This window comes from Bipolaris zeicola (genome assembly GCF_000523435.1).
Source record: "Bipolaris zeicola 26-R-13 unplaced genomic scaffold scaffold_352, whole genome shotgun sequence".
Lineage (NCBI taxonomy): Eukaryota > Fungi > Ascomycota > Dothideomycetes > Pleosporales > Pleosporaceae > Bipolaris > Bipolaris zeicola.
The window spans coordinates 1-18669 of NW_006912401.1; the positions used below are offsets into that span (position 1 = coordinate 1).

At 52.1% G+C, this 18669-nt stretch overlaps 7 protein-coding genes across 7 annotated transcripts; 2 read left to right on the plus strand and 5 right to left on the minus strand.

Annotated features, from left to right (window-relative positions):
* Nucleotides 1–1009: 1009 nt before the first annotated feature.
* COCCADRAFT_111004 (uncharacterized protein) lies at nt 1010–2122 on the minus strand (the record flags this gene model as incomplete). Its single annotated transcript, XM_007719808.1, has 2 exons — nt 1010–1967; nt 2019–2122. The coding sequence occupies 2 exons, from the start codon at nt 2120–2122 to the stop codon at nt 1010–1012; spliced, it is 1062 nt and encodes a 353-aa protein (XP_007717998.1).
* A 5115-nt stretch (nt 2123–7237) lies between these two features.
* COCCADRAFT_111011 (uncharacterized protein) lies at nt 7238–9304 on the minus strand (the record flags this gene model as incomplete). The annotated part of the gene is made up of 2 exons (XM_007719809.1): nt 7238–9184; nt 9239–9304. The coding sequence occupies 2 exons, from the start codon at nt 9302–9304 to the stop codon at nt 7238–7240; spliced, it is 2013 nt and encodes a 670-aa protein (XP_007717999.1).
* A 1791-nt stretch (nt 9305–11095) lies between these two features.
* COCCADRAFT_111020 (uncharacterized protein) lies at nt 11096–11260 on the minus strand (the record flags this gene model as incomplete). The annotated part of the gene is made up of 1 exon (XM_007719810.1): nt 11096–11260. A coding segment is annotated over one exon (165 nt), but the record flags the coding sequence as incomplete, so codon positions are not given.
* Nucleotides 11261–11720: 460 nt separating this feature from the next.
* COCCADRAFT_9772 (uncharacterized protein) lies at nt 11721–13284 on the plus strand (the record flags this gene model as incomplete). The annotated part of the gene is made up of 3 exons (XM_007719811.1): nt 11721–11846; nt 11895–13069; nt 13218–13284. 3 exons carry the CDS (start codon nt 11721–11723, stop codon nt 13282–13284), a joined length of 1368 nt encoding a protein of 455 aa, XP_007718001.1.
* Nucleotides 13285–13367: 83 nt separating this feature from the next.
* Nucleotides 13368–14936, minus strand: COCCADRAFT_111013 (uncharacterized protein; the record flags this gene model as incomplete). The annotated part of the gene is made up of 1 exon (XM_007719812.1): nt 13368–14936. One exon carries the CDS (start codon nt 14934–14936, stop codon nt 13368–13370), a length of 1569 nt encoding a protein of 522 aa, XP_007718002.1.
* A 989-nt stretch (nt 14937–15925) lies between these two features.
* Nucleotides 15926–16828, minus strand: COCCADRAFT_30878 (uncharacterized protein; the record flags this gene model as incomplete). The annotated part of the gene is made up of 1 exon (XM_007719813.1): nt 15926–16828. The coding sequence occupies one exon, from the start codon at nt 16826–16828 to the stop codon at nt 15926–15928; it is 903 nt and encodes a 300-aa protein (XP_007718003.1).
* A 470-nt stretch (nt 16829–17298) lies between these two features.
* COCCADRAFT_111014 (uncharacterized protein) lies at nt 17299–18379 on the plus strand (the record flags this gene model as incomplete). The annotated part of the gene is made up of 2 exons (XM_007719814.1): nt 17299–17566; nt 17619–18379. The coding sequence occupies 2 exons, from the start codon at nt 17299–17301 to the stop codon at nt 18377–18379; spliced, it is 1029 nt and encodes a 342-aa protein (XP_007718004.1).
* Between the last annotated feature and the right edge of the window lie 290 nt (nt 18380–18669).

Genomic DNA, 18669 nt, shown 5'->3' on the forward strand with positions numbered 1-18669 from the left:
CACACACACACACACACACACAAAATACCTAGTAGAGCCAGGTTGCGAGCCTCCCCCCTCTGCCTCCCCTTACCCCAAGTTCCCTAAATCGGTCGTCGTCATCACCTTTTCTTTATTGACTGGAATCCACAAACTGCCTCTGCTTTCGCTCTAATGTCCGAACTTGACGTCCCCACAAATTTCTGGTTTATTGGCTAGGCATGGCTATGCTTGGTGTGCCTGCCGCAACGGGGGATTAGATACGGTTTACGCGTAATGCACTCTTTCTTTCTCTCTCTGGCGCGCGCTGCTTTCCTCTGGTTTCTTTTTGGTTACGTTGCAGCTTCGTCAGCCCGACCGTTGTTCATAATTTTTTTGTTCAACAGCTATAGGCCACCCCCCCTTGTCGGTCCGTCATCGTATACGTTGCGATGAAACAACGGTACGAGGGGATAACGCGATCGCTTAGCTGAGCGAACGACTTATTACGGGGTACCCCTACCTTTATCTTTTTGTTCATTATGGTCTGTGGGCCGAAATGGAGGAGTTGGCTTGTTGGGATCTCGGGATCGCAACGAGTCCTCCATCGGGACGATTGCCTGCTCCGTGGGTAAATTAAGACGAGGCGGCTATCGACAAGGGATTCGCGTCGCTAAGTTGGGGACGGCAGTGCAATGCCTCAGGCGCTTAGCCGAAACAATCGGCGGCCCTGATCATCAATCGCATCACACAGGAAAAGATAGGCAAGTTGGATCTTTTTTGGAACTTTTATAGGATTTGCAAGACTAACAATAAACATTTACTAAATAGACATGGACTACTGAGAGCCTGAACGGGAAGCGTAAATGGACAGGCTAACCAGTACCCAAAAAGTGCGAATGGGGTATCTCGCCAAACAACTGTGTCTAAAAGATTGCTTGTGTGACGAGTCGTGTCCAAATAGCAAGGAACAAGGGGGAATATGGCGAAGAGGAATATGCAAACCAACATGAAGAGATGACAAACGCCGAAAAGATCGGGTTGGCACCGCTTATGAAAGGACAACCCTGATGACTTCGCCGTTCTGGCCCATGGAGCAACCGCCACCGGTACCGGCCATGATTGGGTCGTAGCCGCCGCCACCACCGTTGCCAGAGTCGCAGTTGAAGAGGTCGTAGTCGGTACCCTTCTCGCAAGTGTTCATGCCGTTCTTGCACTTGAAGACGCAAGTGTTCATGTCTGATGTGCACTTGGAGCCCTTGGCAGAGATGTTGCTACCGTTCATGTTGATGTTGCGGGAAACATCGAAAGCACCAGTTGGGCCGAAGGTGACCTCGAACCAAGTGTTGTCAACACCACCGAACATGGCCAGCTTGGTGTCAGGGAAGACTGGTGCGCAAGCGGCGGAAGCGTTCTCCTCGAAGGAGATATCGACGGACTCGCCAGACTTGAGGCCAACGGAGATCTCAGGCTGCATCTCGTTGATGCACATGTTCTTGAAGTCGTTGGACCTCCAGCAGAAGAGGATAGCATCCTTGTTGTTGTCGTTGGTGAACTGGGTCCTCCACTTGCTGTCCTTACCGAGCCAGATACCGTTCTGGTTGCTCTTGGGGTTCTTTCCGGTCTTTGCGCCAATGCTGGTGATCATAGACTGGAGTCCGTTCAAGACGTCACCGACAATGTCGTTGATGGAGTCGCCTACGTTGTCGAGGAGATCACCGATGGGATCCTTCTTGTCGTCGGCGGGAGCCGAGGAGGGAGAAGGAGTAGGGGTGGGAGTAGGGGTGGGAGTGGGAGAAGGCTTCTTCTCCTCGGCGGGAGCGGAGGGCGAGGGGTAGGTAGGCGCTGCTGCAGCCTCGACTTGCTTGGCCTCAGCAACAGGCTCTGCTGGCTTGGGAGCCGGGGCTGGAGAAGGAGTTGCGAAGACCTTGTCCCAGTCGACGTCGCCCAGTTGGTAGGCGACCTTGCTCCAGTCGACGTTGCTGGTATCAACGGAACGCTTGGCCTCACTGCTGACAGTTAGTGACGGCTGGTATGTGAGTCTTGCCGGCATTACTCACGCTTGACGGCGAGCATGGAAGCTGGCGTGACGGTTGTGGAGGTTGGCGGCGGTAGCTTGGCCAACAACAATGGTGCTCAACACCAGGGCGGAAGAGTAACGCATTTTGCAAGAGGTTTGTGAGTAATGATACGACAGGCGAGTATGGATAGAGCAGACAAGTCGTAACGGCGTTCAACGGCGTGTCGATGGAGCGATAAAGGATTGTTGTAAGATTAGCAAAGGAATGACTGAGCGTGCAAGCAAGGGAGCAAGCAGGCAAGACCAAGACGGGCGTGAATGAGTGAACGCGCGAATGTGGCTAATATGAGAAGAGGGACCGTGGGTATGTTATATGTTGCGGTGAAGAGGAGGAAAAGGGACGCAAGCGGCCAGACGCAGCGCCAGCCGGACTGCTCCATCTCATCTCCTGGCTGACCTTGACAGGTTAGCGTGCCGCCAACCATCCCCGTCGCTAATTTGCATGGGGCCAATTGCACCGGACATGCGACCCCTGACAACGCGGCCCCATCGCTTCGTACCTCGATATCATTGGTGTACCTGGCTCAGGCACAGTTGGCCCGCCCTGGCTCGACACCTGGGCCGGCTACTGCTGAATCGCGAATTGAAGCATCCCCCCTTCTTCCCCCCCCCATTTATTCTACTTACCCTTGGCCGCACCCAAGCAGCCGCGTGGTATAGCAACCGAGCTGGTCTTGTCGCCACGGACAACAAAGTCTCGACGTCTCGACAACAACAAAGACAACAAGGCGCACTGCCACAGGCGCCACTTTATCGGCTCTCCGACGATGGCAAGGCCGCGCAATTACGATCATCACAGGGTGGGACTAGCATGCTGTGATTGGAAAAGGCGTGTGCGTGTTGTCTTGTCGCCGCGAACCAAAGTGGAGAAAACGACCTTGCGGATTCCAGAACCTCTTCCGCCGGCCGCGTTGCCATCACACTACGCCATGTGTTTTTTGCCTCATCCAGTCTAGCCTCACCAGCGTCGTCATGTACTTACTACCGTTTCTTATCACTATCACTACCGTGGACCAGATGGTTCTTGGTACACGCTCTCGACCGCGTCAACACACTATGGTCCGACAGCCCCGTCCTGCCCCGGCCAAGGAATGGCCGGGTAAAAAACGCCTCTGTCAACCTGCGTAATAGTCGTGCAGCTTAGTGACGCAGCAGTTTGCACTCGCTCTTCTTCTATTTGTCCTTTACACGGCTGCAATTCAGCCCATCTGTACCCACGCATCCGCTGCTCCACTCACAGGCAAGTGGCCGATGCAATGTTTGTGGAGCCCCAGTGTGGTCAGCGGAATGATAGAGTCTTTATCGCAATGTGGGGGCTAGCCAGCATGTGTATGCACGATGAAAAACTCAAAGGCTACTGTCCACCGGCCGGCATCGTAACAGCGCAGCAGTGGATGTGACGTGGTGGATTTCTGTTCGTTGTTTGCTAGTCCTCAGCCGTCACCTTGCCTCGAACGCATATGGAACTAGAAGCTACAACATGTGCGGGTGCGTCTCATACCCCCGAATGGCGCAGCTTGTCCGCCTTTGACAATGACACTGAGGTTTTTGTTTCGTTTTCATCTACTTATCACTTGCAGAGGTCGTGCATTGACACACTGCGCTATGAGTATACCACAAAGGTTATTCTGCTTGGTTGACCGACCGCGTATGGCCAAAGAGCATACCGAAAAACCATCGCACGCGGCCCTTCCCGCTCCTGCTGACAGCAGGTCGTGTTCATGACGCGACGTATTACCACAACACTTTGTTCAGCCCAACCCTGTTGTTCAAGATCTGCCATAGAACCTGGCCACAATTTTCTCGCAACAGATTCTCATTGGCGCATCGTGCGTACGAACTGCATACTACCGTGCTGGATTTTCAAGGTACACCAATCACGCCGTGGGCGGAACGCCTTGTGGATGCTCTCAACAAGCTTCATGCAGCTTCGCCATCTTATCGATACCTACTCGGAACCTTACCGGTGTGATGTCAGCAGGTATACGCTTTCCGACAAGCGAACGTGTTCTAGACGATTGTGTGTAATTTCGCTTGTGCAGGATTTTATGGTCCCGGTGGAGCGCTCTGCCAATTCTTGTCAAGTTCGTATGCTCAACTGGCTGGCTGAATAGAGATCGCTGAGAGAATTCTTTCTGCAAGTTTCTTTCTTGCGCCACCACAACACGTGAAAAGACAAGCAGGATGACGGAGCAAAGTCAACGTGTTTGCAAATGACTCCATCGGTGAAGTCAGGCAACAGCAGCGGCCACAGGGCACTCACATGCGGGACGGATGTGTGATACTCGGGTATGGGCGAATTTGCCCCCGAGCTTACGCACTGTGAAGATTCTACTACTGCCGAATTCACACAAAAAGACCAAGATAAGTACAGCACGTGAAACACTGCGCTCCGCGACGTCAGCGCCAAATAACAAAGAATGGTGTGGCTTAGTGAAACCGCTTCTTGTGTATTCAGCAACGCCGAGCCCGAGAATCGTTCCCGTACAAAAAAATCAAAATTGCCCCCAAGAACAACCAAGACTGGATCGTCAGCCACCAAGACGGCGAGGACAAAAGGGGATACGACGCCTCGTTTAGCCAACTTATTCCGGCTTGCACAAGAGTTATTTTGATAAAGTGAAGAAGAAAAATTCATGTGTGGGCTCGATGTGCTATCAATCGCCAGAGTCGACGCGCTGGTGCGGGTGGTGCCTGGCGATCAAACATGTTTCGGGTGATTAGTAGAGGGGGGGGGGAAGCCTGAAGATCAGGTTCGCCGATCAGCCCATGTGCAATGGTGTGGGGGAATTGCGACACATTCAACAACCCGCGGACCCCATCCATCACCCAAAAAAGAGAGAGGTATCGATGCCTGATACAGCGCGTGAAACACACCTGTAAGTTTTGTTTCGTGGCGTTTTCCGTTGGCATGTGTTGCTGCGGATGCCACGGATAACGTACAACCTGTAGGCGACGATCTTTCCTTTCTGCTCATACTAACACAAGGGGTCTGGCATATGACTTTTGCACTGCTGCTGTGTACAGAGTTCAACACTGCGACTTTTGACGCTGCACTACCACGAATCGTCACTGTGGATGATGGTGTCTGGACCAAAGCGGATATAGGCGCTTTCTTGACTCCTCGGGTGCTGGAAGAACGCTCACATCCTCCGGAGACTTTTACTCCGCTGTAGTAGTATGTATGGTCTCGCGGCACGTACCTACATAGTACATATATGCAAACGGAGACTTTCCACGGCTACTATCATCTCATAGTAACCTAGTACGTACTTACAAAATTCCTTTTCCCCCCTCCCCCCTCGGCCGCCCCGCTGCGCATACCCCCTAAGTACCACTACATGGTCCAAACCCCTTTAACAAAGTAACCATACATACATTCCCGATATGCGTGCGCGCGCACGAAACTCGGGTCAGGGAAGCATTTACCAAGTCGGACACGTGGAAATCGAGGCTTAGCTGCCATCTACGTTTTCCCGGCGTGCGCAAGCGTACCATATCCCAAGGTAACCAAGTGAAGAAAAATGGGTGGTCGATATGTCAAAACGTCATTGATGACCCTTATCAAATCGCATGAGCTACTACAATTGCATCAAGCACAGCACTTTTTTTTATTTCGTTTTCCCCTTTGCTAGGTAGATGTTAACTGCCTTGTTCTTCTTTAACCCCACATCCGCACTACACTGCACAATATTTAAACTTCTGACAGTGAATGCGAACCTCGGAAATTAGATTCCTTTATCACGGCCGGATTTTATTTTTTTGCCTTTCCCACATCATCCATCATCCATGACCACAAAATTTTTCTTTTTTCCTCTACTCAGATAGTTCGCGTGCATCGAGCGAATAGTAGTAGAACCAGTAGGTAAAAAAAAACCCCCGCGTGCGAAACCAACGTCAAAGTGTTATATCGAGTCCCATGAACGTGATATCGCTTTTTTTCTTCCCCGACGATTGGAAAGAATGGCCACCTGTCTACAGAAGTATTAATCTCAAGCATCACCCTACTATACGTCAGCAGAATAACAAGGTAGTCAACAAGGGCTTATGTGCAAATGAAACACATGACCAGTCTCTCCCTCCCTGCCTCACCTTCCCCCCCGCCAAACAGGCCTACTTTACGCGAGTAATTTAGCTGATATGCATTGTTTGTAAACAAAACCAACTTTCCTTTCAAAGTTGCGATTCGCAAGAAGAAAAAGTTTCCAAAGTTTTAGTGCTGAAAGAAGAGTGTTCTTGGTTTCTGCTTGATTGACTAGTGTAACTGAGTCGGAGATAAAAAAAGGATTGTAGCTGGGTACTGTAGATAGTGCGGATGAGACAGTATGAGGACTGTTGGGTGTATCGGTTGTGCATGGGTGTGTGTGTGTGTGGATCTGGGATTATGAGATGGGGTAGGGGTGGAGAAGTGTGTTTGTAGATAAGAGATGCGGGGTGTGAGTATGAGATGTGTGGATATGCGTGATTGGCAGTTAGAGGACAGGTGGGGTAGTAAGTATGGAAAGTGATGCGAAAGCATGTGGTAGATGAAGAAGATAGGTGTTATGTCGAGTGTAAAGACTACTGTGGTGCAAAATGGACAGCTGGATTGCTCGTCTCGTGTGTTGGCCCGAGGGGAATATGTAGGACGATAATATGCACGTCATAACAAGGAGATGACTGGATTTTGATGGAATAAGCCTGATATAATAACGTGGCAGTAAGATCCATATAAAGATACAATCAAAGCAAAGAAGAGCAAAAGCTGCATCGAATCACATAAAGAGAGAAAATCAAGATAGATAGCTATGATACACGTGCCTGCAAATCTAACTCAAACATGTGCGCGCTTGCATCTTCAGAAAAAACGTATCCGTCGTCTCTCTCCAAGCCATAAAAATGGTAACTTCATACAAGAAAAAAGCGAATGGACGTCCGAGGCCAGCCATGCGGGGAGGTTGGGTGGGGTATCTCGAAGCATATATACATGTATAAAACGAAGGTCACGAACGACCTTTCTCACCGAGGTGAGAGAGATGTCATAATCGTATCCCAAAAGGTTATGGGCAGGTGTGTATGAATGTAAAAAGTTGGCTTGAAAAAAAGGGGATCTGTGTCTAACAGAAAAGAGAAGTGAACGCCATGAAATGCATGAATGGTATCAACTGTAGGAAAATCGGACTTTGCTACATATAAACAAGATGTCGACCCAGATATAGCCTAGTAGTTGTTGTCGTTAGGACGAGGCCCGGACGGGGTGAAACTACGCTGTGGGCCAGGCCCAGACGGGGTGTAGGGACGTTGCGGGCCGGGGCCGGAAGGAGTATAGGGACGTTGAGGACCGGGACCTGAAGGAGTAAAGGGACGTTGAGGACCAGGTCCAGAAGGAGTGAAGCTGCGCGGAGGAGGTCCTTGAACCCAACCTGGCTGGATCGGAGCAGTGGCACTGCGCTGTGGAGGCATTGAGCCATTCATAGTACGGTCAGGTATGTCTCGGCGTGGAGGTGCTGTGTTTGATCGTGGTTGGTTGGGCAGACCGCCAAACTGCGAGGGGGCAGGAGAGCCGGCCCTCAAAACATTGGGCACTTGTGGTGGCTGGTAGTCATCGTAATCCTTCGGGTCGGGGTAGTAATGTTGGGAGATTTCCTCTGTCGCGTTGCTTTCAACAGGCGATAGCTCGTATTCGGGACCTGTAGCGGGACCGCGGCTGTTGTACGGACTAAATCCCTGGTATGGACGGCTTGATTGAGCTTGCGATCGTGCGTCATTGGCGAGAGGAGAAACCAGTCGAGGCTCAGAACCATATGGAGCATTGTTGAAGCTCGTGTCTACTGGCGGCAAATGTCCCCGTTGAGCCATTGGAGACGCCCTGCCCTGTGACATTTGCGTAAAAGGCCTGTCGGAAGGATAGGGCGGGTTGCGCTGTTGACCAAAATAGTCACTGCCGTTGTTATCGAGGGGCACCATTCCGGGGGCTGGCGATGATCTGCCCATGTTACCGGCTTGGGGCAGCATGGGTACATTGGAACCATAGCTGTTGGTAGAAAAGGTAGTGAATTGTGATTCGGACCGCGCGAGCGTGCTGGGACGTTCGTCAAGTGTGGGTAGAGATGGCTTCATCATCAAGTTTCGACCATTGTTTGAGACCATGCTGTTGGTGTGCGACTGAGGATATGGGGCATACGGTGGAAGCGTCGTGTTGGTACTCATCGTGTCGGAGCGCTGCAGAGAGAAGACGGTAGATGTGTCATCGTCGTCATCACCAATATTGGGCAGAGTTGGTCGAGACTTGGATACGTCAAGCTGGCCCTTCTTGATGGCCCTTTCTTCTTGCTTCTTCAATTGCTGGTTCTGCTTTTCGATTGCCTTCTTGATCTTCTTGCCGACAATGCGCTCAAGACGAGTCTCAACCTTGCGGCGGCAGTAGTTGGTTAGACTGCCGTCAGCCTTGGGAATGTAATGCCACAGGAAGAAAATGTAGAGAAGGCAGGCAACAATCAAACTCAGGGCAGCAATGACCCAAATCAGCAAGGAGAACAACATGGCGAAGTAGATGATGGTTTCGCGCTTATTGCCGGTATCGATCATGGTCTTGATGTTGACGAAGAACTGCTCAAAATTGGATCGATCCTTTGCAGCATGGTCGCCTCCGGGAATGATTTGGGCCTGCATGACGGCGTACAGAGTCATGGCATTGATGGCAACACGGGGACCTTGGGCGACGATGATGAGCAAGGCGCTCTTGAACTGGAAGTAGACAAAGAGGGCAATGTAGTTGACGCCTTTTTTACTCTTGGTCAACTCTGCAAAAACCAAGAAACGGCGCCAACCTTGGCCGGATGATGTCAGGCGCATACTCTGCCAGATGGCAGCCAGAGGCTCGAGGTAGCATTCAGTGACGCTTCCAGTGCGCATGACGCGCATAGTCCTGATCCAGCGGTATAAGAGAAAGACGTAGGAAATGATGATGGTAATGGCAAAGATCCATTTTGCGATTTCAAAAGGAACGGCGGGCTTGATGGTGCTGGTCCACTTGTCAAAGGCGAGAAGGTTGATGGCAGTGAAGGCGTCGGCAGCGTAGACGGCGCAAGAGATGAGAACAAGGATCCAGAGCCAGACGTAGGAGAAGGGAGCGAGACATGAAGTGGACTTGAAGTCGGACAGAGTCTGGGTGGATTAGTACATTGCAAGAGGGCGGACTGTGTCACTTGGGGTGCTTACAAGGTGCGTCCACTTTTGCTCTTCGGCCACGGTAAGGGCCTTTTCGCGATCTCCACAGCAGCCCATTGTTGTTGGTGGTGGTGGTGTTGAGTATTAGATGGCGAGGAGGTATGTATGTATGTATGTATGTATGTTTGTATGAATGTATGTAAGGAGTGGTTGTACGTATCCGGTCAACGGTATGGTATCCTACAGCCCAGCTGCTTTGTCGAAGGAGTGACTTGCGTGGCTAGGACATGGATTGGGGAAGGAAGAGACAAAGAAAGTGTGGTCGCGAAGGTGGTAACAGGCCTGCTGCTCACCACGAATCGAGCAGAGGGAGGGAGCGACAGTAAACAGAATAGTTTTGTAGGGCGAGGGAAGGACTGAGGCTGGGGGATTTGCAGGGGACGGGGTGTTTCCCAGAAGCGTAGGTGTTCAGTTGGTACGGGGGCGTGGTGTGCATAAGAAAATACGCGTGTTGGGTGGAGCGTCTCACGTTTGAGGCACAAGGCTTGGGCACAGCGGTGACGGCGGAGAAAGCGAGACCGAGAGAGATTGCCCGTGGAAAGCCAAAAGGGAGAATGGAGCTATTGTTGGTGCGAGGGTGGATTGCTGAAGTTTTTTTGCACCGCAGTGAAGGCGAGTGAGGGCGCAATGAATAAGCGGGTTGCTGAGGTGGTGCTGACTGCGGGCGTTAAAGGAACGGCAGGTGCGATTGAGCACCGAGAGGGCAGTGGCGATGGGGGATAGCAAGAGAGTGAATGTCAAGCGCCCGCGTCTATGTAGCAGTGTCTATAGATACACCCGGCAGCGTTTGTGTGGCTGCGGTTGTCGTCGCTGTCGTCGCTGTCGTCGAAGGTGTAATGGGCACGAGTGGCAGTAAGAGAGCGCGTGCGGATGCTCGGGGCGTCTTTGATCCACTGCCCTGCGCGAGCGGCTGGTCCTCTTGCTGGGTCCTTTGCTGGGCGGGCGGGCTGGCGGGCCCTGATTGGTTGCGCCACACGGGCTGATGTTTGAGGGTGCCTCACTTGGCCCAATCAGGCAGGTTGCTAGCCTGTTCCTCATTTCCTGCGCCGCACCCAGCGTGGGGTAGAGTGCCAATGCTAATCTATCCTCCCAACCCTACCACCCTATCGCTGTCCTCCTCGCGCCGCCCTTGTTTCTTTCTCGGCCATACACACCCGCTGTCGACAAAGCTTCCCGCAAATCCCAATGCAACAGGTGCACATCTCCACTTCCCTTCGGCGTGGCCGTGGCACAGGCGGCTCCAGGCGTTGGCCGTTCCTCACCACCTATTCTCGTGCCACAGTCCCTGTCTGAGGCCTGCATACCCGCGTGCAAAAGCGGAAAACCCCATTGCCAGTCTTACCCACTCTGCCTCACACGCAGCAAAGGGCCGATGCTCTGGGTCCATCGGTAACGTCGGCTGCTTCAGCCCTGACGCTCTAGTTCCGGGCAAAACGAAACGCGCATGATGCTCATCATTGGACTGCGCGATTATAGACATGGCCTTCGTCATGCTGCTGTCATGTGTCAACCTCCAGTGCATAATTCTAATTATTCCCGACTGTTATCCGTCCTGCTAACGTGCTGTGGTCAAGCACGACAACAACATGACCGTGGCCATATTAATGCCATTGCCAACTATCCACATCCTGGTCCAACGTCATGCTCAAACACTCTCAGTCCACCCGACGGGATTCTTCGCTCGTGACCTGTGACAGCCAAGTCTGCAGTCAGCGTCCTGCAAGACTTGGTATACTGAGTATGGAAGTCTGCCACGCAGTATTGATCGCAGCACTAGAGGCTTGGAGCGGACAACGTCGGCCTCGACGCCGCACTCAAGCCCCCGGAATTTGAGTCGCGCACAATCACCTACTGGTACGCCCCACCAGACCACACAGACGCCAAATGACGTCTAGTATGAGGCCCGCACACTAAGTATCGCTGACTAACCTTCCGACGCATGCTTTGGTAACCCCTTTGCAATGAACCAAATACACTCGCAAGACCAATATTTCCAAGATGGACAATTCCACCACACGAGAAAGCTAACCCCTCACCATGTAAACATCCCAACTGCGGGCGTGCTCCCTGCTCTCTCTGTCAGCATTTGTAGAATCTTCTGCTCAACCAATTCATGTCGCCATCGAGTGCTTGCCCTGGCCCCGATACGTCTATTGCCACATACGGCAGCACGTAATCATGAATACTGCATACGTTTCCGCCATTCCGGCCAACACAGTGGTGGCATCGTTCTTACAAATCACCACATGCCATAACCACACCATGCCAACCCCAACAAGGAAAGCGGGGCCCTGCATATGCCCCGCGCGTGCACGAAAGTAAACGTCATACTAGTATTTTCTAGAGACGGCAAGCAAGACATCACGCAGTATAAAACCCTCATTGACCGCAGCTTCAGTCTCGGTACAACTCAAGCTTGAGCAGAAGAATAAGCCATTGCAATAACCTAATACCTCAATCGTCAATTGCAACCATGGGCGCCGAACCTGATACTGCGAAGCCACACTCGCATCATGCCCTTACCAAAGACATACCAGAGGACAAGAACAGCGACAAAGTCGCCAAGCAAGATGAATTGAGAAACAAGGCTGCCCCTGGTGTATGCAATACTCTTCTTCGCGTCTCCACAATTTACTAACCCAGCTAGATCTCCTACTTTACACCTGAGCAAGATCCCCCTGCTGGAACTGCATTGGGCATGCTTGATGGCAGCTCTAAGATCCCCAAGCTCTTCCAGCCCCTCAAGCTTCGCAGTCTCGAGATCCAGAACCGCATCGCCCTTTCTCCTCTCTGCCAGTACTCGGCCGAAGACGGTCACCATACCAATTGGCATCTTACACATTTGGGTGGTATTATCCAGCGTGGGCCTGGACTGACATTTGTAGAGGCAACCGCTGTCGTTCCAGAGGGCCGTATCACGCCCGAAGACAGTGGATTGTGGAAGGATTCGCAAATGGAGCCTCTCCGCAAGATTGTCGAGTTTGCGCACTCCCAGGGTCAGAAAATTGGTATCCAACTCGGACATGCGGGACGCAAGGCTAGCACAGTGGCGCCATGGCTGAGCAAGGGTGACATTGCTACCAAGGAGATGAACGGCTGGCCGGATAATGTCTATGGTCCATCAGCCATTGCATTCAATGACAAGCACTGCACCCCCAAGGAGATGACCAAACAGGATATCGAAACATTCAAGCAGGCTTTCGTTGACGCTGTCAAGCGCGCGGTCAAGATTGGCTTCGATACCATTGAGATTCACAATGCGCACGGTTACCTGCTGCACTCTTTCCTTTCTCCCGCATCCAACCAACGCACCGACGAATACGGAGGCTCATTCGAGAACCGCACCCGCCTAACCCTTGAGCTGGTAGACCTCACTCGCAAGACCATCCCAGAGAGCATGCCGCTTGTCCTCCGCATTAGCGCGACCGACTGGCTTGACGAAGCTGGTATCGAAGGCTGGACTGTTGACCAGACCGTCCGTCTTGCCGAGATACTAGCCGACAAAGGTGTTGACCTACTCGACGTCTCATCTGGTGGGCTCCACGAGAAGCAGCACATCCATGGTGGTCCCGGATACCAGGAGCCATTTGCCAAGGCTGTCAAGGACAAAGTCGGCGACAAGATGGCTGTTGGAACCGTTGGTAGCATCACCGACGGAAAGCAGGCAAACGGTTACCTCGAGAACGACAACCTCGACGTTGCATTCATTGGCCGCATGTTCCAAAAGAACCCTGGCTTCGTGTGGCAGTGCGCAGACGATCTTGGTGTTGAAGTACGCTGGGCAAACCAGATCCGATGGGGCTTTGGCGGACGTGGCAAGAAGTAAGTTTCTTGCTACTTGTGTACAACATTTAGAGTCGTCATGAGCGACATAGAACGTCTTTTTTATTTTTTTAATACAGTAGAGTCTGGATTTAGATACGGATATACTACTAGAAGTATAATGAATCTAATGCACATTTTTTTCCAGGGACCAAGTCATCGATAAGAAGGCATTTGCCAACGAAGGTGCATTTGAAATGAACAAGAAGGACTAACGAGTCCAACTCCAGTACCAAAGCAGTGGTATCCGACTAAAATTTTAACAATTTGCTCGCTCACGTGAAGAAAAGACAGACTTTCAGTGTCCACATGACGTTTTCTTTTTCCCAAATACCTCTTTCCAAAGCAAAAACGACTGGAAGCTCTGACTGGGATATCTAACTTGCCCCACGTCATTTACCTCGTTCATCCGCGCCAGCTCTTCGACTGTGAAAACAACTTCGCTTCCCTTGACCGTCACCCTCTCTTGCTCTGTGTACGGATAGATTTCTGCCTGTGTGCCCGGGATACGGCGATCGGCCGTGTTCGTCAGGATACCGATGAGTGTCTTGACGCCCAGCACGCTCTGGATGTTGTCACCGAGTCGCGGCAAGACGCCGTTGAGGAGCGAGGTGATGGAGCGCGACGTCTTTTGCACCGAGCTAATCACGACGCCGCCGGGCGCGTAGGCGAGCACGTCGCCGTAGATGTCTCCGCTGCCAGTCCTCAGGTGCTGATCTTCCGTCGATGAAGCTGATAGCGCGGCTTCACCCAGCCGCTCTCCGAGATGCTGTATCCATTCTTGCGCGCCGGGCATGATGGGTGTTTCGGAGTGCTCATCCACAGTATGCACGCTTTCTACCATCCACCGCAGTACCGCATCGCTGAGCACCTGATTCGGATAGATTGTGCGCGACAGCAAATTGGGAAGCCAGCCCAACGCCTCCTCAATCCAATTCGTGGGGCTCTGCCTCACAAACCGGAACGTCATACGCCCGACATCGTAGTGAGTGCCCGGAAACCATTTCTGCGTTATGCTAGCCCTGGATTTTTCGTCGTCGTCGTCTGCTGTCTCCTCGCTAGCAGATACAAGACACGGCTGGAAGATCCACAGCCTATCGTGCAAGCATGGCGCATGGTAGCAATGCTGCACCACGCTCGAAATGCTCATGTCGAAAAATTCAAACGGACTCCAATCAAAGCCTACGCCCGCGCTCAATCGCGGTATCCCCAGCGCACCCACCGTATCTATAATGCCCATGAAGCGAATCGGGCGTTTAACCTGCCACACTCTATCCTCGAGGCCCTTCCAGCGCGTGCACTCTTCGCTCTTGGGCGCATCAACAGGTAAGCTAGAGCGGTATGTGCGAAAGATTTCGTAACACAGGCGCGATACTTCGTCCTCGGTGTAGTCGGCGCGCCGCTTAATGATGCCGCAATTGTTAATCATGCCCGCGACGCAGCGCACGGTAAAGGCGCCGCGACTAAACCCGAACAACCAAATCTCATGCTCGTCGGTGTAGTTTTCGACTATGAATTTGTACACGGAGATGCATTCTTCGCTGATGGACGAGGCAGTCGCGCCGTCCCAGATGTACTGCATGAAGTTTTTGTTGAGGCCCACGCCTTCTTGGTAGCCGGCGACGATGGCATCTGGGGCGGAGGCAGGGGAAGTCTCAGAGAGGTTCTTGTTTTTGTGTGGCTGGATGGGGTGGACGGTTGCGCCGGCTTTGTCGTCGGTTTTGTACTTGACGGTGCCGACCATGTTGGCCAGCTGCCGGATGTTGCTTGGTGGTGCGTCGTCGACGGTTGTCTCGCGGCCCACCCATGTGCCGTCGCAGAAGACGGCAAGGCGTTTGGGCGGTCGGTGGGAGGGTGCTGAGGCCATGGCTGTTGTGTGTGAAGCCGATAATACAATATTTTACGTTGGTAAACTCTTTTTTCCTTGGATGGCGGTACGATAGCCTCCTAGATACCTTCTCTTTCTCACGGCGACCACGATGAAGATAGAAAAGAAGGAAAAGAAGGCAAGAAAATAAGCACCACGTCAACCTTTTGTCTCTTCCCTCAGCCTTGATCCCTCGATCCCTCTCCCGTCCTTTCAGCTGACAGGCAGACACCCACACGCCTACGAGGGGGCTGAACTATATCAGCAAAGTCTCAGCCTCGCCTTGCCGTAATATCCTATAACAGGGGTGGTGGGCGGCTCACGAGCTAGGCGAACAAGGGGGCGTTGTTGAATCTCACCGCGTGCGCCTTCCTTCAGCACCAAAAAAAGTCTTTTGTTATGTATGTAATACTAAAAGCCTACCACGACGAGCTGAAGATTGTGATAAGTGTGCGAAGAAGAGCTGGAAGTTTTAGTAGTCGCCTGAAACAAGAGGGGCGGTGATGGTCCCGAGACACAGTGCGGTCCGCGCGATGACTTTTGCATCATCGTTGTTTCTTATCATTCATGGAATGAAGATGGACCTTGTTTTTTTGCGGGTAGTATAGACACGTACAGCGCAGAGGCGGATAGAGGATAGATACGTGTATACTGGTTGACGTCATGTCTTGCATGTCAGAAAGAGGGCTAGCGGGTACCTGACAGCTGTGGTGCACCACTAGGATGGGTGGCACTAACGCCGTAATACAATCATGTGCGTAGGTTTGTTCTCGTGTTGCCAGAACTTTGAGACATTGGAGTGTAGTTCTGTTTGTGAGGGAGCCGAAGTTCCCCGTCGACAGGTGATGGAGTCTCGTGCCCTTCTGCCAACTGCGCGATCGACGTATTCGGTGACTGCAGCTAAACTCGGCCATATGACAATTGTAAAAAGATGAAAAAGGGTATCATTATTTCATAACCTAGCGTAACACGTGCAAATGCTCTCTACATTAGCCCAACACCTCCTCAAGCGCTTCCCACGTCCCCCTCTGCGCCTCCGTCTTCCTCACCTGTTCTTTCCCCACACCGGTACTCCCTTCTGCCCCCGCATCCCTCGCCCAATCCTTCTCTTCCCCATCCACAGCCCCAAACCCTGCAAGTACCTGCCGTACCTTCTCCCCCATTTTCCGTACCCCCTCAACCTCCGCTCTCTTGCGCCGCACCTGCTCCTCCATCCGCTCAATCAGCGTTTGCCGCGCTTGATGCGGCCGGTACTCATTAATCAGCGCGTGCATATTGGCCACCATGGTCATGATATCCTTCAACTTCTCATCTTTCTTCTCAGACACCGGGTCTGAAGCTACAATGCCCAGGAGCGATATGTAACTCAAAAGTATACTGCGCAGAAACCTGAAAAGATAGTTTTGTCTGTCCAATGACACCGAGTTTGATGTTGTTATCGCTGACGAGGTAGGTGGTTGCTGAGACGAGGTTGTGGACGAAGGGTCGCTGGGGTAGAGTTGCTCGTACTGCCAGTCTTGGAATACGCCTTGCATTTTTAGCTGGTCGGCTATATATTCCATATTCTTCATGAAGACGTCGGTGCCTTTTGCTTTGGCTACTGTATCGAAGACGTGAAATTCGGCGTCGTCGGCGGGGGGCTCGGGCGGGATCAGGTAGCGGAGTTCGGTGGGCAGCGCGAGGATTTGCTCTGGGGAGAGCTTTGTTCCTGGTGCGGCATTGGAGGAGGGATCATCGTCATTGCTGCCGTGGAGCCCGGCTTCTTTTTCGATTTCTTGGAGGCGGGCGAGGTTTTCTGGTGTGAAATGCTTGTAGAAGGGTGGGGGGTCTGGGAAGAAGCTGAGGACAATGTCTTCGTCCTCGACTTGACCGGGTTGTTGAGGGTCTGCCATATCCACGAGAGGGCTGTGAACGAGATCGCTGCTGCGAGTCGTGCGGGGAAAATATGGTACACGGCTGGAATTGAGGTTTGGATTTCTAGTCCATCATCAACGCGTGCTGGTCGGACCCTTGCATGCAAGCTTGGGTAGCTCAAGCTCGGACCCCTGCTATTACCCACTTTCCCTTTCACCACACGTGCTTCGCCGGTAATAGCCGCAATGACATCGGCACGGAAAAGATCCTACCGGGCACAATTAATAATTCACTGTCTGTGATCGTGAGGTAATGACGAGCTTTTCTGAGTATGCCCCGCTTATCTCCGAGGCAATCTGTAGTACGCACCCAAGATGACGCTATAAGTGGTATTACCAACCCGCTACTGAATACCTTCCTTACTAAAAACCTCTATAAAATCACACAAGACCCTGATCAATACTGAAAATATTCATCCCGTATCAAGTTTCATTCTAATAAATCAAAAATGTCTACCCAGAAAGCAGTAGTCCACGTCTCAAAGGACGTATCTGAGTTGAGAGACGACGTACCTCTTCCTAAAATTCCAGCCGATAACTGGCTTCTTGTCAAGACCAAAGCTGTTGCGCTGAATCCGACTGATTGGAAAAGCATCCATCATTCGCCTTCGCCGGGCGCCATCGCGGGATGCGACTATGCCGGAGTTGTTGAAGAGGTGGGAAAAGCAGTGACCAACTACAAGGTTGGTGATCGTATTTGTGGATTTGTTCGTGGAGGTAAGCAAGAGTATCTTGATGTCTGAAGAAAGGTATCACTAACATGCCCCAGGCGACCCAGCGGACCACTCCAACGGTGCTTTTGCCGAACACATCAAGGTCAAAGAGGGCATCAACCTCAAGATCCCTGACAGCATGTCCTTTGAGGATGCAGCAACCTTGGGCATTGGCATCACTACTGTAGGCCAAGGATTGTACCAGGAACTCGGCCTACCAATCCCCCCAGCCAAGGCGGAAGAACCTACACCTATCCTGATCTATGGTGCTTCCACAGCAACCGGCACGATTGCTGTCCAGTACGCGAAGCTCTCGGGCTACGAGGTCATTGCCACATCCTCCCCCCGTAACTTTGATCTCCTCCGTAAGCTCGGCGCCGACCACGTCTTCGACTACAACGAGCCCAACGTCGGAGCCAAGATCCGCGAAGTAACCAGCGACAAGCTCAAGTTGGTCTTCGATTGCATTGCCGAAGGCAACTCGTTCGACATCACGGCCGCGGCTATCAGTTCCACCGGTGGCCATATGTCTGGGCTCCTACCTCCCGGCAACTACCCAAGGGATGACGTGAAAGCAGTTTGGACACTCGGCTACACGGCGCTTGGTGAGAGGTTCAACGAGAGACTTGACGCCAAGCCACAAGACTACGAGTTTGGTGTCAAGTTCTGGAAACGAGCGCAGGAGTTGATCGAGAGCGGCAAGATCAAGCCACACCCGGCTGAGGTGCGGGATGGCTTGGCTGGTGTCCCTCAGGGCTTGCTGGATTTGAAGGATGGAAAGGTTTCGGGTGTGAAGCTCGTGTACAGGGTTGAGTGAAATGTGTAGGATGTACTTGTAGGGTTCTCAAACGATTTCTTGATATAATACTGTATTATATAAACAATGTCTCATGGCTTATGTTCGGTCTATTGGTGATTGAATGGGTTTGCATGTCATTTGCACACTGAAAAGATGACATGGTGGATGCTATGAACTATCAGCGGCACAGTATTCGCAGTGCGGCTTCGGATATACACACACACAATTTATTTACGCCCGGCGGCCGAGCCGAAAGGGCTACTAACGCTAGTCTAGCTTTACACTTCCTATGCTACGTCTTGGTCTCC